The sequence below is a fragment of the Rhinoraja longicauda genome, chromosome 17, assembly GCF_053455715.1.
Source record: "Rhinoraja longicauda isolate Sanriku21f chromosome 17, sRhiLon1.1, whole genome shotgun sequence".
Lineage (NCBI taxonomy): Eukaryota > Metazoa > Chordata > Chondrichthyes > Rajiformes > Arhynchobatidae > Rhinoraja > Rhinoraja longicauda.
The window spans coordinates 21,569,481-21,594,248 of NC_135969.1; the positions used below are offsets into that span (position 1 = coordinate 21,569,481).

Sequence of the window (24,768 nt, forward strand, 5' to 3'; positions counted from 1 at the left end):
GAAAGAAAATGCAATTTCAGCATTCCCTTCAAATACTATAATGGCCTAACCAGAGTTTCTTTAAACCACCATGTCCTAATAGTGCAGATCTGCTTTCTCCTGTTCCCAATTATATTTAAGAAATAGACAACCTAGTGTGTGCAGTTTGAAGTCATCACATTCAAAAGGAGTTCCTTTAACAAACTTAACACTTTTATTTTCTTTCAACCAAGAGCAGCCTGTATACAGTACAAAACACAATACATTCAATTCCAGTTAAGCACAGCTACATATCTGGTCCAAGTATAATTCTGATCCAAGCATTGAATTCTAAATGCATCAAATCATTTTCCATCTCCCAAATAAACAGAACACCAATTCCAAGCACAAATTTTTAAATGCATCATCTTATTCCAAGCATAATATTTCCTCAATTATATCCATTTTCAGTGCTCAGCACAATGTATACTGTCAATCCATTTCCAATTTTTACCTAAACACAACAACATGTTAGTTATTCATTGAAAAGCATGTTAGCACCTTCTTGAGAAAAGTTATTTAAAGTGGGAATGCATGTTGTTAAGATTAATATTAAAATGCACAGTGAGTGAATTAATGGCCTGTGGTTAAAATGCTACAAATGGATCATGCACTTCATAGAAATCTTGTACAATATTTTTGGCAAACTAGTGTTAAGACTATCTGTATATTTTTTTTTTAAGTGACAATGAATATATGCCATAAACTAAAATTTGCTTAGTTAAGCAGAAATACAATGGATACATTTACTACCAAACCCACCACCAATTATATTAAGCAAGCCAAAGCAGCAGCTCAAGAATATACAAGGAACTCAATTAAATGCCATGAGAATATCCGACAACAAACATCAGTCCATCCATTTCACAAGTGCAACATTAAATAAAGTGATTACTAAAAACAAAGTAAATGGAAAATATATATTTTAAGCATGGGAAGGCATAATCATGCTTGTGGATATCTACCAGCTTCCCTATTCACACTTAATTGTTGGTGTCGAGGGAGAATGATTAAAAAGGAATTGGTGAACTGCTGCACAGAATGTTTTGCCTTGTGCGAACATGCAAGAATATTCTTTGTCATCTAATAAGTAAACCTTATGCACTGCGGAGCTTCAATACAGGCTGGAAGAGCCAAACCACCTTTTGCTTAACATTCAGAAATCAACTCTTAATGGATCCAGGAATGGTGCGGTACTGTATGAGTCAGTTCCTCCACGTGAAGTGATGAAAGGGTACTCATTTCCTTACAATTCACCACATAACCTGGTCACATACCTTATCACAACATTCTGGTGAATTTTTCAGCACCGAATACGTCAGGGGTTGCAACAATTACAGGCCACACATATAAACTGCTTTCACGTACATAAAGATTACCAGGGTGTTAAATTCACAGGAAATCCATGGGGCAAAAGTGAAGAATTGTGAACTATTTGCACAATTCTAAATACTGAAGTTTCAGGTTAGCCAAGTAGCATGAATTAAATAAAACTTAATTAGCATGGAAACTGAAATGGTTAACGATGAATAGCTTGCTGTGCGAGATAAACAGATTATATCACTGAAGGGAAGGTAGTAAATGCACCCCAGTGACCTGCCAATAATAAAACACAGCCCCAGCTCTATTCTCAAATGTTTGCTGAGGGATGCTTACCCTATTTGATTTGAGATATATACTGTACAAAGTATCAGAGAGGATGTTATTTTCATACTCATCTATGCACACAAGACAACCTGAACATTCATAAAAGTGAAATCTTTTGTAAAAAGTGTTTCATTTAAAAAAACGTTGCCGATGCCAATGGCACTGGCAGCTCAGATAAAAGCCCTAACTCCACTTTTCTGTATTGCATACAGGAAGCAGAGCTCTAGAACTCCCTGAAGTAGTATACAGCTGCCTTATCAAAATAAATACCAAATACAAGTGTTTCATACTTCTTAAAATCAAAGTTAATGCCACATTTTAAAATATCACTCAATGGAATAATCCAATATGAAGTCTTTTAAATTTCATTTTTGTGACATCATTCCCAGTACTTTGCAATATATTTTTTAGCAATTATGGGATCCCAGGAGTTGATTAAGACTTTGAAACCTGTGAATATTTCAAAGTATTATTAAAACGCAAGCTCCCAAGGAGATTTAAGAATTCGATTCTGCAAACAGTCTTCCTTCCTACCCTGTACCCAAGCATCACTGCAATGATCGCATGTACAGCAGCAGCAGCATTTCACCTTGAACTTATTATGTCCAATTTTGGACAGTCAATGACTGTTAAAAGCTCTAAGAAACTAGCAGGTGTCAAAAGTTTTCTCTTAAAAATGTACCAAATGTTATTGAGTCATGATAACCCAGCTGTATTTAAACTCATGTATAAAAATTGTTAATTCTTTTATTATATGATAGACATGCTATGATATAGAAGCATGTTGTGTTGGATTATCAATCGGCAATAAAGGAACAGTATACAGAATACTGGAAGATGCCTTTTATTTTAGGCAATGTAATGTAATGTAAGGCAAATGTAATGTAATGTAAGGCAAATGTACATTTCTTTGTAATACAATTACAAACAACATAGCACCAACAGAGAATCACAAGTTAACAAAGAAATTGATTTCTCCCTTTGTCATGCATGTCCCGAGACACCAGTGATCAGCAATCACTTATTCTGAATCGGACAACGGATCCAGATCTGATTCAGTTGAATCAGATTCCGTTTTTGACTCTTCCCCTCTTCTCCATTCTTTGAGAAGAAGCCTCCACTGTTCAGCTTGCAGCCATGCAGCATAGGCTGCATCCAAATAATCCTGTGCATCTTCAGGCTTCTCCAAACACAGTCTGAGCAACTGATCAAGCTGGTCCGAAGTAAGCAAATTCCTGCAGAAGAAATTAAGGTCACAGCATTCAACCGCTAGTAAACCATATAACAAAAACTGCTGGCCATTTCTCAATTTTAGGCAATACCTGTATTTATTTTTTATCAAGTTCACAGAGGTAAATCCCCTATCAGGTTCAGTGGTTGATGCTGACATCACCATACAAACCTCTGATAGGATTGAGAAGTTTGGATATTCTTTTCTCCACATATCAGAGTGTGCTAGGTCAATGCAGATCTGTGAGGAGGAAGGAGAAAAGAAAGAGAAAAGGAACAGAAAAATAATATCCACTTTAGCTTCAAATACATAAACATCTTGTAAAATCCAGCACAAAATTGAATTCAAAGTACTATCTTTGGGATACAAGCTAATTAGTTTATATTTATATATTCATTTTCATGATCGGGGCGTCACTGGCAAGGCCAGCACTAGTCCCCACTTTAACCCTGCAGTCTTTCTGGTGGAGATACAACCACACTGTTGATGGGGAGAGAGTTTGAGGTTTTATGCCTAGTGAGGAACGACTGACATATTTTCAAACAAGATAGTGTACTACTTGGAGGGAACCTGCAAGAGATGCCATTCCCTGCACCCTGTTGGCCTGGTTCTTCTTAGTGGTAGGAGGTCTCAATGTCAAAACCTCCCTTAGGTGAATAACTGCAATGCATTTTGAGGGCAATACATACTGTTTGCTGACAGAATTAATGTTTATGGTGGGGGCCATTGCTTTGTCTCGGCCAATCTTAAATTCCTTGAGAACTGTCGGAATTGCATTCATCTAATGTATTTTATTATGCTCATGGCTTGTGCCCTGCAGGAGGTGCAAAAGCGAAGGCATAGTTTTAAACTGAGAGTCGCAGAGTGGAAGCAGGCCCTTCAACCAAACTTGCCCATGCCAACCAAGATGCCCCATGTACACTAGTCCCACCAGCCCACGTTTGGCCCAGACACCTCTAAACCGTTCCTATCTGTGAACTTGTCCAAATGTCCTAAATGTTGTCATGGTACCACCCTCAACTACCTCCTCTAGATAGTCACAAAATTCTGGAGTAACTCAGCAGGACAGGCAGCATCTCTGGAGAGAAGGAATGGTTGAAGTTTGAAGAAGTGTCTCGACCCAAAACATCAACCATTCCTTCCCTCCAGAGATGCTGCCTGTCCCGCAGAGTTACTCCAGCTTTTTGAGTCCATATCATCCTTATGGGTTGCACAATCATACAGTTAGTGGAGCTGATGCCTCATTGTTCCATCTATCCTGGTTCAATCATAGCCTTGAGCGTCAGGTGGAGTTGCATGCTCTTCCTGTGACGACATTCTTTTCCTCCGATGCTCTGGATTTCTCACACATCCTGGAGCGTGTCTATACATTAACTGGCCACTTTAAGCAATATATGGGTGATTCGGAGTAACTGGTTGATGTTGACGGGAACGTGGGGCAAATAAAATTGTATCTGTGCAAATGGGTACTTGATGGTGAAGGTGGACTTGTCAGTCCATTTTCATGTTGCATTACCATGCAGAATAACCCCTACATTTTGGAATATTTCAAAATACTCTATTCAGCAACATTTCACAGTTATGTATTCTATTATTTTCTTTTCAGTTTTACCTATACTTGGAATCGATCATTAGAAATAGATTAAATTGTGGGGGGAAACATGAGCAAATATTGTCCAGGATTTAGAAGAACAAGAGGTGATTTCATTAAGACATGAAAAGTTCTAAGGAGACTTCCAAGGCTGATTAAATGAAGGGATTTCACCTGCTGCAGTAGTCGAGAACTAATAAGAAAGTCTAGGGCAATGGGTCATTTATGTAAGGCTATGAAAGGGAATTTTATTTTCTCAGAGGCTGGTGGAGCTTTGGAATTCTCATCTTCAGAGAGCTGGGCAGCTTGGGTCTTGGCACTGAAGGCTGATATAGACACATTTTGAGACAAATGGAGAATCAAGAGCTATGGGAATCAGGTGGGAAAATGGGCACAAGGTCATTCAAGTCAGCTAGTTTCTTACTGAAGGACTCAAGGGTCAGTATGGCCAAATCCTCCATCTTAATGACATACTCTGAAGTAATCGCTACATATTAAACCACAGTAAACGCAAGTGGAAACATTTTGTTTAAAATTGTCATTGAAAGAATTGCTTACTTCATCCAAACTCTCTCCTTTTCTGGATGCAATTAGATATTTCATCTGATCCCACTCAGCAACTAAATCTTTTCCATCACAGGAAAGGAAATCTGAGAAATGGTTTTGCAGAGCTGCTGCTTCGCTATTTCCATACTGAGCCAGTTTCTCAGGGTCAGACGGAATCCTATCTGGATCTAGGATCCGAAAAGCTCTGATGATTGCATTGTCAGGAAACCTCTCCTTCAGACTGTCAACAATATTCTTCACCTAATAAAAACAAAACACACGCATAATTCTTCTACATAAGCCACCATCTCTAAAACCTCATTTTCTGTCTGTGTTTCGTTATTACGACCGTGTACCTGGCCCAGGAACACAGAGCACACTTCATTACACACTATCATTTAGTGCAGTAATGACAAAATCCTATCATAAAACATCATTAAAAAACTTATGTCAAAATTGAAGTTACCAACAAGAACTTAAATAATCACTAACATATTAGAATCTACTAACCAAAGTTTTAACAGAGTCAGCTATCTCATCAGTAGCTTTAGCTGCTGTCTTGTGAAGTATTGGTCCATGTGGTTTTCTCGCCATTGGCAGTCGAGAAAGAGCACCACTTTCCAGTAACTGGATCCCCAATAGAAAGCTGCTCTCCCACAAGATATTGTTTCCAAGGTACTTGCATTCAAGGAGATGAATTGTGGATTGAACCCTTTCAGGTATTCTAACTGGGTTCAGAAATCTTTCCTGAAAAAATAGTGATAGATTGTCCAAGTGGTGGAGGAGATCTCTCAAGAAGAAAATGGCAAGTAGAATGCTGCAAATGTAAAAAGATAATGAAAGCATTGTACAAATATATGGATCTAGTTATCACAGCCACAAGATAAAATGATTTTTCTCATGGGAAATGTTAATTGTGGTTAATCTGCTAGTTTAATAGTATTTTTCAGCACATTCGACAGTGTCAAAGATATGATGGTAGACTCAAATGTTTTTGGATCCCACGGTTATGGTATAAAGTCCAAAAATAACTTAAGCACAAAATCTTGGCTGATGCTATTATGCTCTACTGTCCGAAGTATCAACTATGCCAAATTAATCTGCCTGCTCAAGTTAAAGCAGTATTCTGACAAACAATTGTTTTACTCTACTGATATGTACAACCCCGATGTTCATTATCATATTTTTATTCTTGAGACTTTGCTATACATAATTGGGCTACCGCCTTTTCTTCAATGAAAGGTAACTCCAGTTCCAAAGTACCACTAGTACTGTGAAACACGTTGAATAGACCCAAGATAACGAAAGGACATGTACTAATGATTTTCTTACATACACAACACCCACCCGCCCAGAAGATCAAAGAATGAATTTCCAAAAATGAGAATCAAATTGACACTCCTGAACACAAAACAATAACTGAGTCCCAGAAAATTGCAAGAATTAGACAAAAATTAAAATAGATATTAGAATGACAATACCGAGGCTGTTGGAGTTTAATAAGGATGCTTTCTGCTGTGATGTCATGATCATTATAACTCATGTCAGAAAAGTATATTATGAGTGTTTGGTAGGATTTGCAAATTGCTTGGATTGCCCGGCCCCGATTTATCCATTTCACGTGGCAAGCCTTTGCCAATTTGATGGTACTCGTCTCCAAGACATGGAAGATTTCTTCCAAACCGCTTTGCTTAACTGTGGATCTGAAAAGTTTGAAAAATGGTTAGTTTTTCATTAATTCTTTCTCCTATCTTATGTTATTCACATACAACTTTGTTTTGTCAGCTACAATTTTATTGAAAGTTTCCTTTTTTGTGTTCTGTAGCTCCATAACTCCATGACAAATAATGAACTGTATATGCTACAGAGTAGAAATCGGTGGCGCAGCGGTAGAGTTGCTGCCTTACAGCGAATGCAGCGCCGGAGTTCGATCCTGACTATGGGTGCTGTACTGTACGGAGTTTGTACGTTCTCCCCGTGACCTGCATGGGTTTTCTCCGAGATCTTCGGTTTCCTCCCATACTCCAAAGACTTACAGGTTTGTAGGTTAATTGGCTGGGCAAATGTAAAAATTGTCCCTAGTGGGTGTAGGATGGTGTTAATGTGCGAGGATCGCTGGGCGGCGCAGACCGGTGGGCTGAAGGACCTATTTTTGCACTGTATCTCTAAATCTAAAATGATTTGCAAAAAGAAATCCAACATGATGGCCAAAGAACCAGGTGAAAGAAGCCTTAATCTCAATCTATGTGCACGTATACTGCAGCACATAAAATATTTTTTAAATCTGAAAATTCAAAACATATGCAGATGTTATAACTGAAAGGAAATATCATTTTCGTGTAAAGATAAATATAGAACTTCAGATATAGTATTGGAACCTTAGCTGAAATTGTATTCATGCCATCAACAAAATTGGGTAACCATTTTGAAATAAATAATATCCTCCCCATATTGGACAATGTAAGCAAAAATATCATTAGTATAGCACAATGGATTAGTGATTGAATAAGCAAGTTTGGAACAAGTATATTATATTTAATAGAGGGGCAAAGTTAACCTTAATAAGACTAACAGAAAATGACTAAATTTATTAATATCCCATTTTAATAACACTAAAAATTAATTGCTTGGCAGGTTTACAAAACAAGGTGTCCTTCAGGGAAAAATAATATTGTTTCATAAGTAGTATAATGCATTTTACCTGGAAATATATGAATAGATAGCTTTGAAACAACCATCTATTTCTTGAAAGAGTGCAATTTCATTGTATGAATCCTTAATGGCCAAAGCCTCTGAATGAACCACAAAGTGTTGTCCAAGCAGCCATGGAATATCTACCTATAAATATATCGGCAAATGATTGTCAAATTAAAAATAATTACAGTCTTCAAAGCTCACATTAAAGACCAAAGGTTAAACGCATTGAATAATCACAGAGAAAAAAGTTGAAAAATGTTTACTCTACAAATAGGTAGAAATAGAATGCAAGGCTTCAATCAACCAGCATTAATTTAGAAAAACACAAGCGCTGTAAAGTCAGATTGTTAACTGAATGAAATGCATAAAATGCATTTACAAATCAGAGACAGTCCATGGCATCATTTATTCACAAATAAAAACCTAAGTGTTTGTCATGGTCCCTTCATAATGACCATTATAAAATCATCTATTTCAACATGAATAGGGATTTCAGTAAAGCCTAAAACCAGAAAACAAGGATTTGACATGAAATAGTTAATTTGAAAGGAATCATTGAATAACTAAGCGGTAATGCCAATGATTGTTGGAAGTCCTCAATAACACTTAAGAGGATCATTAAAGCTATGTTGAGCATGCAGATCAAATAAATATCTAAAATAGTAAGTTCAGACTAAATATGCAACTCTAAATAAATCAAAATCAAAAAAATAAAATGCTCTATGATGAAAATGGAAATTCATAGGGATAAATGCAAGGATACACAAAAACATATTTAAGTAACCTTCTTATAGTTCCAAGGGCAACAATCCCAGCTTCACTAGTCTCTCCTCATAACTGAAGTCCTGAATCTTTGGTAGCATTTCCGTAAATCTCCTCTGCATCATCTCCAAGGTCTTGACATACTTCCTAAAGATGGCCAGAATTAGACACTATTCTCCAGAATCAGCATTAAGACTTCCACTATCACTAATTCACATCAATGATTTGTACCCATAAGGGTATGTTGGGCCAGAACACACTGATGGCTAGCCAACGGTTCTGTCGACAGCAATGAGCTTACCACAGTGCACACAGCAGCCAATTTCAGACCTTTGTGCCTGCCGCTAGCCTCAATGAGAAAAGTGATGTTTTCTGAGCCGAGGAGCCAAAATGCACTGTGTCTGGCCACTCTGGTTTACACTAACCTTAGCTGGCGCATCTAGCATGCCACCATTCAAATAATGAATGGGGTCACTGATTTCATTACAAAAGGCAAAATGTTGGTCTAAAACTTTTTACCAGTTTGTGTGAACACTGATTTTGTTCACCGGTATTTTCATGTTTTTAAATACTTAAAAGATTTAAAAAGTTAACATTTTCCCAATTATTTCCAAATGCCCCTCATGGGGCAGCCATCAGAATGGTCTGCGAGTGATGCTGGGGTCTTAACTCATGCTGCCTGCAGCCTAGCCATCACTTCCATCATGCCATGCCTTGTCTAAGGGCCCTGGTGGTGATACTGGTAGTGCTCTGGACATCAGATGACAGCAAAAACTGAGTGGTCAGTCAGGGCCACATGAGACATGATCTGGCCCATTAAAGTCACCACTGCCACTGAACGTGAATAGGCAATGGCCTTGAGAGAAGCATAAAGATGGTATTCAGGAAATGGAAAACAGCTGTAAAACACAAGGGATCCATTCCGCCAGCATAGGGATACAAAGGAACAGGATGAATGGGCAGAGACCAGTGATCACAAGAATCTTAAGCAAGTAAACATGGCAGCTGCAAGAAAATGTGTTACAAAGCAAACAAAAGGGAAGCGAGCAGAGTTTATAGCACAGAGCACAGTAATAGCATTAATGCACCTTTCATCACTGCAAGCAAAGGGAAAACTGAAGTGTTAAAGCAGGAGAGAAAAGCACGATGCGCGAGTGAAACATTAGAGCAAGCAAACAAATATTTTTTACATAAATGCACAGAGTATAAGGAATAAATTGAATGAACTACAGCTGCAAATTCAACTGGGAAGCTCTGCCCTAGAAGTTATTACCAAGTTATAGGTCCTTGATAGTCTGGGAACTTTGTGGTAGAAGAGGAGGAGGTACTTGACAAAGATATCATGAGCCATGCTGAAGTTTACGAATTGAAGAACATTTCCTGTTTTGGAAATTGATTAAATGGAAGTGGGCAGAGGAAGGATTACGGGCAGGTATTCAAACTGGAAGGATGTATATGTCACAAGAAGACCCTTGCCTATCATAATATTCATAAATATGGATATATTAGATCTAGTTCTGATAGCAAACTGTACTTTCCAATCTGTTGCTGGATAGATGCCATTATAAGCAATGTAGATGGAACATTAAGTTGCAAGGAGTATTGACAGCAAACTGACAAAACTAAGCTAAATGGAGCTTTCATTAGGTTATGTACGGCAGACCTAAAAAAATGGAAAAAGTGAAAAATGGTGTAAAACAAGCAGCAACAGGGGAATCCATGAACACAGATACATAAAATTTATCATAAAGGCTAGTGGAATGTTGGCCTTTATATGTGGAGGGCTGGAATACCACATGTGGACCTTCTGCTACTACTACATAAAACTCAAGTTAACTTCTCCTGGAACAATTCTAGGCACCACACCTTCGGAAGCATGGATTGACCTTGGAAAGAGTGCAGCAATAATTTACCAAAATGACACTTGGACTCCATATAATGTTACAAAGAGAGATTACCAATACTGGAATTTAGAAAGTTAGGCGATGATTTAAATTAAAGAGAACTGACAAAAGGTGTGAGTTTGGGACAAAGGGACAAAGTGTTAAAATTGTTAAGGACTTTCGGACGCAATTTTAAAAAACCCGCTATATTCTACTCCACAAACTAAATAGCTACTTTTAAATCTACGATCAATAGATTTTAGATAAATTATTAAGATATGAAGGGACAAAATGTGTAGGAAAGATGCTGGTTTAAATCGAAGGTAGACACAAAATGCTGGAGTATCTCAGTGGAACAGGCAGCATCTCTGGAGAGAAGGAATGGGTGACGTTTTGGGTCGCGACCCTTCTTCAGACTGAAGATATAAAGGGATATACGACAAATATGTGTTTATGGATTGTATTGCATAATTTCATTGACTTACTGCAGGGATATCTTTGAATGTTCTTTAATTGTTAGAAGAACCAGCAAAATAATCTTTTCAACTTGAAAGGTGAAGACTGAGTGGTAATCTGATAGAATAATTAAAGACAGCAAAAGGGATCCTCAAGTTGCAACAAAGATTAATATTCCTTCACATAAAGCTATCAATATTTTTAAAAACTTAGTTCCAAGTTGAATAATTGGAGAAAACAAACATCAAACCAACTGGCCAAAGAAAGCACAAAGGTTATTTTAGATGGATTAAGGTGGGTCAAATGCCTTTACCATTTGTACCATTTTATCAAGAGTTAAAATAGCTTTACAAGATGTATAATATGTTTGGTAACATCCTTGCTACATAGAGGCAAAATGCATCCTCTCGTTTCTGCCTGCCATCTGCATCTCTCCCCAACTATAAATTTGCATCAGACCTATTCTTAAAGCATTGCAAATATATGCAAGATTTTACCTGTTATCGCACTGTTCAACACAGTAATAAAGTAGAGAGGACTTACATTGACTTAAGGCACAGATGTTTGTCCTGCCACTCTCTTGAAAAGTGGATATGGACTCGGTAGGCTGAAGGGCCAGTTTCTGTGTTGTACAACTAAGACCAAATCAGTGATAGTGCAATTGTTTTATTAAAAATAGAGCAGTGAACAAGTTCTTTGATATTTTTTATGAATGTGAATGGATCAAGTCTACTGGAATTTGCTTCATTTCTACAAATTGAGTCCTTAACCTTTCTTGCACAAACCACAGAAACCTTAATTAGATAGCATTAAGTCAGTGCCTAAATGAAAGTCCGTGAGCAAGACTCATTAAACATAAATATAAAACATAACATAGTTGTGTGATTTTTTGTAAAAAATCTTTAGGAAAGGCAACAACTACATGGGTGATGTCCAAAGTGTAGAGAGGTTCTGATAAGATTATGACTCGTCATCTGAAGTTGTTATCGATGCAGCTATAATGAATTTCTCTTTCTCAGCATCTGTTCATATCGATGGTTAGCATCTGAACTCCTGACCCAAACCTTGGATATTCGATACTTTAACCCTATTCACAAACTTGTTTAGATATACAAGATCAGAATCATCAAATACATTTCTTTGTCACCTCCTGTTCTTTCCTACCGTGATAGCATCTTGCATCCAGGTTCCTCTATTGGAAGACTGTGACACATATCTACTACATCCACCTACAGACTGTAACAAGCACAGCCAATTTTGACTATTAAGGTCACTGACTCAAAACATAAACTTCCTCTTCCCAGAAATACTATCTAATGTGCAGAGTATTAATTCTATGCGCACTGACAAGGTCACATGGAATCACTGGATCACTTGTCAATTTCCCATCTTAAAAATGGCACACTGCCAATGAAAAGTAAGTAGAAGCACAATGCGTTTAATCTGATTACAAATGGATATGGCGGCGCGTGCAGACGCAGCGGCCCCACGCTCTCCCGATTTTTCGAGTGTTTTTAATGTTTCCTCAAGTTCGTCAAGTTTGTTAAGTTTGTTAAGTAGACAGTATAGTCGTGAGTTCTTGCTGGACAAGAAAATAACAACATCAACAACACTGGACGCTACGCTTGCAGAGGAACTTAGCGGCCTCAGAATACTCTGCCTGACCTCGGCCTCGAGTGCTGCCCCCCGGCTGGAAAGGAGACGCCGCAGGCGGTGTGAGAGGAGACGACGCAGGCGGTGTGAGAGGAAGCAGAAGAGGGGTAAGCGCGGAGGCATCCGGGCTAGGCTAGCGGCTAGCCCACACAGACCGGCTATTCCGGGCATGCTAATGGCTAATGTACGCTCACTGGACAATAAAATGGACACTATAAGACTTCTCCGGTCGACCCAGCGTGAGGTGAGGGAATGCTGTGTTTACGTTTTCACGGAAACATGGCTTAATGACAACATCCCGGACTCCGCTGTTCAGCTCGACCGGCTAACATGCTACCGATCGGACAGAGCTACCGTTAGCGGGGGGAAGACTCGCGGCGGCGGTGTGATTGTTTACATCAGTGATGCTTGGTGTCGGGACGCTGTGTTGGTCTACAAACACTGTTCACCGCTGGCGGAGTTTATGTTTGTGAAGTGCCGGCCTTTCTACCTCCCGAGGGAGCTAACAGCTATCCTGTTAGTCGCTGTTTACATCCCTCCCAGTTCCAACAACAAGGACAGAGAGGAGGCACTCTGTGAACTGTACCGGGCCATCTCTGAGCAGCAGACAGCACACCCAGATGGCTTTCTCATCGTAGCTGGGGACTTCAACCATGCTAACCTAAAAACTGTCATGCCTAAAGTATACCAGCATGTTGATTTCCCAACACGAGAAAACAACACCTTGGACCTTGTTTACACGACCATCAAAGGAGCATACAAGGCTTCCCCCCTCCCCCACATCGGCCTCTCTGATCACCTCACCGTTCTGCTGAAACCGGCATACAGACCCCGGGTGAAAGTCACCAAACCAGTTTCAAAAGAGGTACGTGTGTGGTCAGAGGACAGCACAGCTGCACTCCAAAACTGCTTTGAGACTACAGACTGGGACATGTTCAAGCAGGCAGCAACATACAACAACACAACCAACATCCAGGAATACACAGAGACAGTTACAGGCTACATCACCAAATGCATTGATGATGTGACCCACACCAGAGCCATCACCATCCGGGCTAACCAGAAGCCATGGCTGACAGGGGAGGTCCATGGGCTGCTGAGGGTCCGCAACGTTGCCTTCAGAGAGGGCAATCCAGCCGGTCGGTCTCAGAGCAGCCAGGGCCAACCTTTCCAGTGGCATCAGGAAAGCCAAACAACACTACACCCGGCGTATCACAGCCCACTTCAGTGACAGCAGAGACACACGGAGCCTGTGGAAGGGTATTAGGACTATCACGGACTACAAACCCCTACCACAGACCTGTGACAGTGACACCTCTCTCCTGAACGACCTCAACGGCTTCTTCGCACGCTTTGAAGCACAGAGCAACACACCTGCGCAGAAAACAACTCCCCCCCCCAACGACCAGGCTATTTGTCTGTCTCCAGGCAGTGTGAGGAGCACACTGTTAAGGATTAACACCCGAAAAGCTTCTGGACCTGACAACATTCCTGGTCGTGTGCTAAAAGACTGCGCAGCTGAGCTCACAGATGTCCTCACAGACATCTTCAACATCTCCCTGAGCCAGGCTGTTGTTCCCTCGTGCTTCAAAGAAACCACCATCATACCTGTGCCCAAGAAGTCTTCTCCATCCTGCTTCAACGACTACCGCCCTGTAGCGCTGACTTCAACCATCATGAAGTGCTTCGAGAGGCTGGTCATGAAGCAGATCAGATCCAACCTCCCCCCCTCCCTGGACCCGTTTCAGTTTGCATATCGAGCTAAGCGGTCCACTGAGGATGCCATCTCCTCTGCTCTACACCCAGCCCTCACCCACTTGGACACTAAAAACTCATATGTTAGGATGCTGTTCATAGACTTTAGCTCAGCATTCAACACCATCATCCCCCAGCAGCTGGTTTGTAAACTAACAAATCTGGGCCTCAGCCCCCTTCTCTGCAACTGGCTGCTGGACTTCCTCACTGCCAGACCCCAGTCTGTACAGGTCGGCAGCAACACATCGGACACCATCACGCTGAGTACGGGGGCCCCACAAGGATGTGTGCTAAGCCCCCTGCTCTTCACCTTGCTGACCCAAGACTGCACACCCACCCACAGCTCCAACCACTTTGTCAAGTTTGCGGACGACACAACCGTGGTGGGTCTCATCAGCAACAACGACGAGACCCACTACAGGAAGGAGGTGAACCAGCTGGCCGCGTGGTGCACAGACAACAATCTCTTCCTAAATGTGGAGAAAACAAAGGAGATTGTTGTCGACTTCAGGAGAACGCACACCCAACACCTCCACCCACTGACCATCAATGGTGCTGCTGTGGAGCAGGTGAGCAGCACCAAATTCCTGGGGGTGAACATCACCGAGGATCTCTCCTGGAACAACAACACCACGTCCATCGCCAAGAAAGCCCAGCAGCGCCTCTACTTCCTCCGCAAACTGAAGAGAGCGGGAGCCCCCACACCCATCATGTACACTTTTTACCGAGGCGCCATTGAGAGCATCCTCAGCAGCTGCATCACTGTGTGGTTCGGAAACTGCACAGCCTCCAGCCGTAAGACCCTGCAGCGCATAGTGAACACTGTTGAGAGGATCACTGGCGCCTCACTCCCAACACTCCTGGTCCTTTACACCACCCGCCTCACCCGCAAAGCATTGAGCATTGTGGGTGACCCCTCCCACCCCTCCAACAGCCTCTTCACCCTCCTGCCTTCAGGGAGAAGGTTTCGCAGCCTGAGGTCGAGCACCACCCGACTAAAGAACAGTTTTTTCCACCAGGCTGTCAGGATGCTGAACTCTCTCCCCTCCCTCCCTCCTCTCTCCCCTGCCCCCATTGGACCTGGACTTTAACACCCCACACACACGCACATCCAGCACCAGACATATTTTTTTTAACGCTGCTATGGACAGGCTTTGCACTACTGTTCATTTTTTTTTTTTATTGTAATACATTCATCTTCATCTTTTTTTCATTGAAGTGACTATATTTTATATTGATTGTTGTTTGCTGTGCCTTTTTAATTTTAACTTAATTTAATGCACTTTATTCCTCGGGATTGTGGGAAACGGTATTTCGATTTTCTGTCTGTGTAAACTAACTGGAAATTGACAATAAAGTTGACTTTGATTTGATTGACTTTGATATTGTCAAAACGCTCAGGGCTTCATGATAAAAAACAGACTCTAAAAACTGAAGGGGGAGGAGATGAGAAATGTGTGCCATGTATTAAGAAATACAAGACAAAATAGATGTATTGGGTGAAACAGATTGCCTAACTAAATAATAGTGTTCAAATCAAAAGAAACATTTTCTCTTTTCCCTTTCCTTCACAAATCTGGTTTAAAAGATTGGATAACAATCTCAGCCATAGCACACTGCACCCACAATTTAAAAAATCTTTAAGAAATTCAATATTCAAGAGCATAAATAATCGCCCACATTTTTCTTGGGACAAGCATCATTATAACGTTGAACATATATTTGTCGAGCACATACAGACAATTAGAGTCCCAAAGGCCTTAAACCATCACTCCATGCCATCCAATTCTAATTCATAACTAATCCTCAGTAAAAACTGAAAAATAAAAACAGATGCAATATTGCCAAATTACACTCCAATAACAACGCAGCTTGCAGCCTGAGAGTGTGGCAATTCATTGTTCATTTCTTAACATTTACTTGCTTATTCATGCTGTCTTCAGTCACCACTGTAAAAAGAGGAGACTTTGAAGAGACCTGGCCGTTTAAAATTGGGCATCTACAAGACACCGTGGGATACCAACAGTAACAATGTAATTTCATGGTCTGGGATTCTACACAATCCATAATTTCTGGCAAGACAAACTGTGAGATGACATTGCTATTGGTTCAATTAGAAATGCAGAAGGGGATGCCAGGAGAAATAGCATTTGTATCTAGAAATGGAGGTACTAAAACTGCAACACGGATATTAAATAGCAAAATACAATATACAGGAGGAGCCAAGCAATCTTACATCAGTATTCCCACAGTAAGCATTCCTTGTAGTTTAGAGGCATTATCTTATTCAAACATGCAAGATCCTAAGGGGGCTTGGTAGGATTGATGTCGGGATATTTGTTTTCACAAGTGGAAAATTAATTAGCATATGGACCAACAAAAAAAGGACCAGTCATTTAAAACTGAAATACTTGGAAATGTCTTCTCGCAGAGAGTAATGAATCACTGGAATTCTCTGCTGAGGCTACTCAATGCCAAATCATTAGATATATTTATGGTGGAGATAGATAAATATTTGAAAGATTGAGGAATTGAGGCTTATGGGGAACTGGCACAGTTGAGTCCAGCATAGATCATATTTAATGATGGTATTTATTCACAAAGTGCTGGAGTAACTCAGCAGGTCGGGCAACATCTCAGGAGAGAAGGAATGGGTGACGTTTCGGGTCGAGACCCTTCTTCAGACCCGAAACATCACCCATTCCTTCTCTCCTGAGATGCTGCCCGACCTGCTGAGTTACTCTAGCACTTTGTGAATAAATACCTTCGATTTGTACCAGCATCTGCAGTTATTTTCTTATATATTTAATGATGGGGCAAGCTTGAGGGGTCTGGGGGCCTTTTCCAGCTCCTATTTTTTTGCGTATCAATAGATCAGATTAAAGCTCTGCAGTCCTATTGTATTTAGTTGGAGAAGATGTAGGCAAGTGTAAGGCACAGAGACAAAGCAGCTGCAAGAACATTCCCATTCTCAACAATCGCCCGCTCAGCCTGCAAACATGAAAGATCACTCCAAAGTACCCCCAGACAGTGGTATATGCATACTTCACTTCACCTTTCCCCAAAGATCACCATTATTAAACCAGTCTTCAACCAACTCCATTTATTCCACATGATGTTGTGAAATGATTGAGAGCAATGGATATAACAAAATCAAAAGGAAACAGATTAAAAACTTGTACTCCAGAACCTGCCTCTAGTCAATTTAATAATGCGAAACATTTACCCAACCAATAATCTGGAAATTGCCCTGCACAGATGCCCGGGTACTTGCTGTCCTGTGCCCGGTTTGGGTTTTGCCAGGAGCCCTTGGCTCCAGACTTCATCGCTGCCTTGGTCCAAAAAGATAAACATAAAACGAGGCGACAGTGACTGTATGATATCAAGGCAATATTTAACAGAATATGGCTACAAAATCACGAGGCAAAACTGAAGCCAATGGACATCAAAGGGAAAGCCATCCAGTGGTTGAAGTTGAACCTTTCACAAAGGAAAATGTTTGCCGTTGTTGGTGATCTAAATTCCTAGCTCCAGATATCAGTGTAGGGGTTGTTCAGGATGGTGTCTTTAGCCCAACCACCTTCAACAACTTCATAGGGAGATTAACAAGGTGCAAGAGAAACAGGTATCCTAATGAGTTTTTAAGCAACATTTGGTTTAAATAGGTCGTTTGGAAAATGGGAAATCAATCAGGATAAGTAAAACAGTTGGCAAATTGTGTTAGGAATCTGTTCTTTATTTCATTATTGTGCTAATCTGATACATACAGGCATGGTAGAGCACCTCAGACTTGTGGAATGTAGCTCCTGTGCCTCTAAAGAATCCAGGATGGGTCCCATGACCTGAACAACCACAGATGCAGGAAGAGTCATCACCTGGTAGAGCTCGAGCAATATCTGTTATTGTCAGCTCTATCTGTGAAGCAAGGAGGTTAGCGAAAAGTCTACTTCAGGTGGTGTTCATACCACAGGTCAAGAAAGTGCAAGCAGAGAGGGATCGGATTAGAGAGAGAAACAAGTGCAGGGAAGTACAGGCACTCCCTGACTTACATAATAGGAGAGTTAGGTAAACTCACGCTCATGTAAACAATTCGCAATAGGTGGTCCATTTCCTGACTGACCAGTCTTATTGCAACAGGAGGATGCAAAGAGCTTCTTGTCCAATTCATATATATAAAAGTGCTGCCGCTTTTCCAGTTTCGGTCATCGGTGCGACATTGGGAAGGCGAGCAAGAATGAGGAAGGCGGTGGAGAGCATCTCCCGGACAAGTCACTGACATCTTCCACAAGGTGCACAAGCAAGCCCTTCTTCATCAGCTGCCGCACCGTTTCTTTGACAGAGCTGTTGTGGCTCACGCTTTGGCCGCTCTGTTGCTGTCCCTTCCACCGCCACATTCTCCTCTTTCTCCCCTGCAGTCACCAATATATTCCAAGGTATCGGCGACGGGCTGGGGGGGGGGGGCGGGGGAGGAAGGTGCAGGGTGGAAGGAGGACCAGACAAAGCAATGGCCGGCATGAAGAAGCAGCAGCTGGTGAGAGTGGAAGGGAACCCCACTGCGACCGACGTTTCCTGTTGGTGGCAGCGGCCTGAAGAGAACACTGTCAGCCAGGGGATACAACGTGAGCCGCAAAAATAGTTGCAACAACCAGTGTGGTAGATGGAAAAGAAGGGGTCGCTGGTGCTGACCAGCGGCATCAGCAGCTGGTTTTAAGATGAACCTGCACAAGTGCTGGAGTAACTCGGCCGACTGAATCAGACTGAAGAAGGGCCCCAACATGAAACGTCACCTATCCATGTTCTCCAGTGATGCTCTCCGAACTGCTGAATTACTCCAGCTTGTGAGCCACTTTGCATATTAGCCAACAACTGCAGTTCTTTGTTTATACTTAGTTTTAAAGCGATTCCAACTTACGGAACGTAATCCTTTAAACAAGTCGGGGTGCCTGTAGTTCTGGAATATGTTTCCTTCCAGTGTAGATGGAGGGAAGCTAGTCAGAACTAACACCATAACACCAACAAGGGTGGTTCAAAAGTGCAACATTTATAGCAGATTCCATATTTGGAGAAGCAGGCAGGCATTTTGGTAGTTAAATAAGTGATTGTATGATTTAAAATTTATGACTTAAGGGAGAACTAAACTGATGACAGAAAGTTCAAAGGAGAAGACAAAAAGGAAGTGAAAGACAGAGCACGCGGAAAGAGTGGCAGCAAACATAGAAGAAAATCAGATATTCTCTCGTCACATGAAGAGGGAGGACAAAAAAGAAAGGGGAAAGATAGAGCCAGAAACCAAGATAAGACAAAATAAGGCGAGAAGACTCATGGAAGCAGACAGAGTGGATGATGTTCTAAATTAATACATTATATTAGTCTCCATATTGGATGATGTTTCTGGAGTCTCAACAAATGACAATTTGGGCTTTTAGTCACTCTGCTTCGTGCATCTGGAATAAACTCCCTGAAGAACTCAAACAGGCCCAAATTCTAAATATATTCAAAACTAGGCTTAAAACCTTCATGTTCTGCAGTGTCTATGACTAGCACTTTGATTCTTGCTACTCCATATATCTTACGTTTGGTCTATTCTTATTACTTTTTATATCTTATTACTTTTTATCTTATTTTATTACTCCATCGTTCGCTCGTGTGTCAGACGACGTTAGCTCGCTGTTGGCTTCTGTCGTCGTCCAACATGTTGACAGAATTGGTCGCCCAACGCGTCACAGAGTGCATCGTGTCGTCTTTTCCGGGGGATCGCCACGAGGAGGCTTCTGTCATGATCCCCATTACTCTATTAATCTTACTTATAACTATTATTTATTTATCTTATTACTCTTATTATTTGTATTTTCCTACCTTTTCTCCTTTTTCTGTATTTTTTATGCTCTGTTTAAAGCACTTTGAATTGCCATTGCTGTATGAAATGTGCTATATAAATAAACTTGCCGTGCCTTTTGCATGTGCTTAAAATTGGAACAAAAAGGGTATTTGAAAAGCTAGCTGCATTGTGGCTAAATCACCATATCTGTGTGGTTTGCATCGTCAGTTGCTGAGTGAGGAAATTGCACAGGGTCTTGACCGTTGTCCTACATCTACAGATTCAGGAGAAATGCCCAAAGACTGGGAAATTACATATGCTTTACCTTTGCTCAAAAAGGAGTGTAGGAACAAGCTCAATAATTACAGACCAATTAGTTTAATCAGTGTGAGGGAAAGTTCAAGAAATAATCATGGTCAGAGTTAACAGTTACTTGGACATGTGGGTTGAGTACACAAAGTGTAAAGGCAAATCATATTTAACCAACAAGTTATTTTTTGGTACAAAGAGGGCATCTGAAGGAAACGCAGCTGGTGTAATGCAAATGAAATTCCAATTGGTACTTAATCTGATGCCACCTAATGAGGTTCTCTTGAAATTTGATGTTCATGGAATAAACGGGGCTAATGCAGCAAAGATAGAATATTGCCTTAAAGAACAGGAAATAAAGTATGTGAAAAGTTATTTTTCAGATGGGAGGAAAGTGTACAGTGGAGTTTCTCTCGAGTTGGTACAGGAACATTTTTTAATACATATTTATGATTAGGACTTGAATACATGGACACAATTCTCATAGCTGCAGATCATCCAGAACCTAGGGGTGCAATGCACTACTAGCATGGTAGCAAGGCGATTGCCTGTTGTAAAATAGGCGGGTGCAACTTAATGCTAAGTAATACAAATTATTACAATTTGGTTGGAAGAATGAGATGAGGTAAGGTAAATAAAGGGACCAGATTTTGAAAGAGTTACACAAACAGAGAAAAATCACTGCACAATTCATTGAAGGTGGAAGGGAAGCTCAGAAACTGGTTAAAATAATGCAAAATGTTAGGTCTTTATAAAAAGGCAGATCTTGATTAATCTTGTTAGCATGGTATAGTTTAAAGTTGCAATGGTATTGTTCAGTATGGAAAGCAATAAAGAAGTGGGACATAAGTGGACAAAGATTATGAATTCTAGCTTCTAAATTCTATGTTGACTATATGTGTTAAGAACATTTGAAACACAAATACGCTGGCTGGAAGAGCAGGTCAGAGGCAAGATATCATGTGGCAAGTGACACCAAGGATTTTCCATAAATTTGAAGACACAAATTAGGAGCATAATGGAATACTCTCCACTTCCTGAATGAATGCAACTTCACTGACACTCGGAACACTCGACACTATATGTTGAAAGGCTGGAGCGATTGGGCTTGTATACACTGGAATTTAGAAGGATGAGGGGGGATCTTATTGAAACATATAAGATAATTAGGGGATTGGACACATTAGAGGCAGATAACATGTTCCCAATGTTGGGGGAGTCCAGAACAAGGGGCCACAGTTTGAGAATAAGGGGTAGGCCATTTAGAACGGAGATGAGGAAGAACTTTTTCAGTCAGAGGGTGGTGAAGGTGTGGAATTCTCTGCCTCAGAAGGCAGTGGAGGCCAGTTCGTTGGATGCTTTCAAGAGAGAGCTGGATAGAGCTCTTAAGGATAGCGGAGTGAGGGGGTATGGGGAGAAGGCAGGAACGGGGTACTGATTGATAGTGATCAGCCATGATCGCATTGAATGGCGGTGCTGGCTCGAAGGGCTGAATGGCCTACTCCTGCACCTATTGTCTATTGTCTATTGTCTACCCAAGAAAAATCACCCATTGAATAATATTGTATTCAACACCCAAAGTTTTCACAACCTCCACTGCCATTCTATGGACCGGCACCATATACAAAACTCACTACAGTCAATTGGGATAGCACTTACCAAAACTATGACTCCAACACTATGCTAGAAAGAGTGCAGAGGAAATTTACGAGGACGTTGTCAGGACGAGGGAAGATTGGGCAGGCAAGGTCTTTATTCCTTGGAGTGCAGGAGGAGGAGGAGAAATCTTATAAGATCACGAGGGGAATAAATGGATTAGATGCACAGTCCTTTACCAAAGTATGGGAATCGAGAACCAAAGGATAAAGGTATAAAGTGAGAGGGGAAAGATTTAATAAGAATCTGAGGGTCAAACTTTTTGTTTGCACAGCTAGGGCGGTGGGTATATGGAACGAGCTGCAAGAGGAGGTAGTTGCAGCAGATTTGGCACTTCAATTCACCCACTTCGATTATTACCTGGCTTTAGTCTCTTAAGCATTTTACTCAATGCAGGCAAGCAGGAGCTCAAGGAATGTGACATTTTGCAGCCCTCAATAATTGAGTGCAACAATTTCAGACAGCTAACCTTTCCAGTTTATGTCAAACCTAGCTAATTCTCATGAAAGGACCTGCAACACAAACTTATTTATTTTCCCATGGGACCCCTTAAGTACTTCCAACAATTGTGTTTGTCTTTCATGTCACCAGCAACTGAAGTGTTTTGCATCACACTGCTCCAGCATTTTGTATTTGCTTTCTTCAATCCTCTGTTGTTACCTATTTATATCCTACCCCCACCCTAAATTTGTAATTAACAAGCTTTCACCAATCTCTTAATAGGAACCCCCATCATTGAGGCATTGTGTCCCTTCTCTCCATTCCTTTCCCTTCTCTGCAATTTAAAACATGCCAGATTTCTAACATTCTACAGATCAGATGAAAGGGTATATACTCAAAATATTGATGCTTTCTCTATCCAGTTATGAGCTGCTTACGCATTTTCATGATTTTTGCTTTTAGACTTTAGAGGTACAACGTGTAAACAGGCCTTTTGGCACATCTGCCCCGACCACCCCGTTCAATAGCACTATCCTACACACTAGGGACAATTTACAGAAGCCAATTAACCTACAAACCTGCACATCTTTGGAGTGTGCGAAGAAACTGGAGCACCTGGAGACAGCCCACGCAGTTGCAGGGAGAATATGCAAACTCCGTACTGTAGCGCTCTAAAGCAATCACTCTACCACTGTGTTATTATTTGATAATGCAGCTTTCAGAAGAGTTAACAGATCACAGAAGGATAGCCTTTATTCAAGAAGTTCAGCAGGGAGATCAAGGTATTCTAACATCAAGGTATTCTAACATTGGGTGAACCAAACTGGCCGGGGTGCTGAGGAAGAGGATTTCGTGGAATGTTTGAGAGATGGTTTTCTAAACCAACATGTCGAGGAACCAACGAGAGAACAGGCCATTCTAGACTGGGTATTGAGTAATGAGGAAGGGTTAGTTAGCAGTCTTGTTGTGCGAGGCCCCTTGGGCAAGAGTGATCATAATATGGTAGAGTTCTTCATTAGGATGGAGAGTGACAAAGTCGATACAGAAACAAGTGTTCTGAACTTAAAGAAAGGTAACTTTGAGGGTATGAGGCGTGAATTGTCCAAGATACACTGGCGATTGATGCTGAAAGGGTTGACGGTGGACATGCAATGGAAGGCATTTAAAGGTCGCATGGATGAACTACAACAAGTGTTCATCCCAGTTTGGCAAAAGAACAAACCAGGAAAGGTAGTGCATCCGTGGCTAACAAGGGAAATCAAGGATAGTATTAAAACAAAAGATGAAGCATACAGATTAGCCAGAAAAAGTAGCATACCAGAGGACTGGGAGAAATTCAGAGTCCAGCAGAGGAGGACAAAGGGCTTAATTAGGAAAGGGGAAATAGATTATGAGGGAAAACTGGCAAGGAACATAAAAACAGACTGCAAAAGCTTTTATAGATATGTCAAGAGAAAAAGATTAGTTAAGGCAAATGTAGGTCCCTTGCAGTCGGAAACAGGTGAATTGATCATAGGGAACAAGGAGATGGCAGACCAATTGAACAAATACTTTGGTTCTGTCTTCACTAAGGAAGACATAAACCGTCTGCCGGAAATAGCGGGGGACCGGGGGTCCAAAGAGATGGAGGAACTGAGGGAAATCCAGGTTAGTCGGGAAGTGGTGTTAGGTAAATTAAATGGATTAAAGGCAGATAAATCCCCAGGGCCAGATAGGCTGCATCCCAGAGTGCTTAAGGAAGTAGCCTCAGAAATAGTGGATGCATTAGTGATAATTTTTCAAAACTCTTTAGATTCTGGAGTAGTTCCTGAGGACTGGAGGGTAGCTAATGTAACCCCACTTTTTAAAAAGGGAGGGAGGGAGAGAGAAAACGGGGAATTATAGACCAGTTAGCCTAACATCGGTAGTGGGGAAAATGCTAGAGTCAGTTATTAAAGATGTGATAGCATTACATTTGGAAAGTGGTGAAATCATCGGACAAAGTCAGCATGGATTTACCAAAGGCAAATCATGTCTGACGAATCTTATAGAATTTTTCGAGGATGTAACTAGTAGAGTGGATAAGGGAGAACCAGTCGATGTGTTATATCTGGACTTTCAGAAGGCCTTCGACAAGACCCACATAGGAGATTGGTGTACAAACTTAAAGCACACGGTATTGAGGGTTCAGTGTTGAGGTGGATAGAAAATTGGTTGGCGGACAGGAAGCAAAGAGTAGGAATAAACAGGTCCTTTTCGGAATGGCAGGCAGTGACTAGTGGGGTACCGCAAGGCTCAGTGCTGGGACCCCAGTTATTTACAGTGT

The 24,768-nt window shown here is 41.1% G+C and overlaps 1 protein-coding gene across 5 annotated transcripts in view; it reads right to left on the reverse strand.

Annotated features, from left to right (window-relative positions):
- nckipsd (NCK interacting protein with SH3 domain) overlaps positions 1-24,768 on the reverse strand; it is a 100,805-nt gene that overhangs the window by 48,372 nt on the left and 27,665 nt on the right. For 4 of the 5 annotated variants that reach the window (XM_078414314.1, XM_078414315.1, XM_078414318.1 and 1 more), the window contains 6 exons: positions 7,735-7,871; positions 6,515-6,736; positions 5,544-5,850; positions 5,046-5,294; positions 2,988-3,136; positions 179-2,900 (listed from right to left, as the gene is read on the reverse strand). The exons of the other annotated variant lie outside the window; for it this stretch is intronic. In XM_078414314.1, coding sequence (XP_078270440.1) covers positions 2,687-2,900; positions 2,988-3,136; positions 5,046-5,294; positions 5,544-5,850; positions 6,515-6,736; positions 7,735-7,871 — 1,278 coding nt within the window. In that variant the 3' untranslated portion in view covers positions 179-2,686. Of the gene's footprint in view, positions 1-178; positions 2,901-2,987; positions 3,137-5,045; positions 5,295-5,543; positions 5,851-6,514; positions 6,737-7,734; positions 7,872-24,768 lie in introns of those variants that run through there. 5 annotated transcript variants of the gene reach the window in all.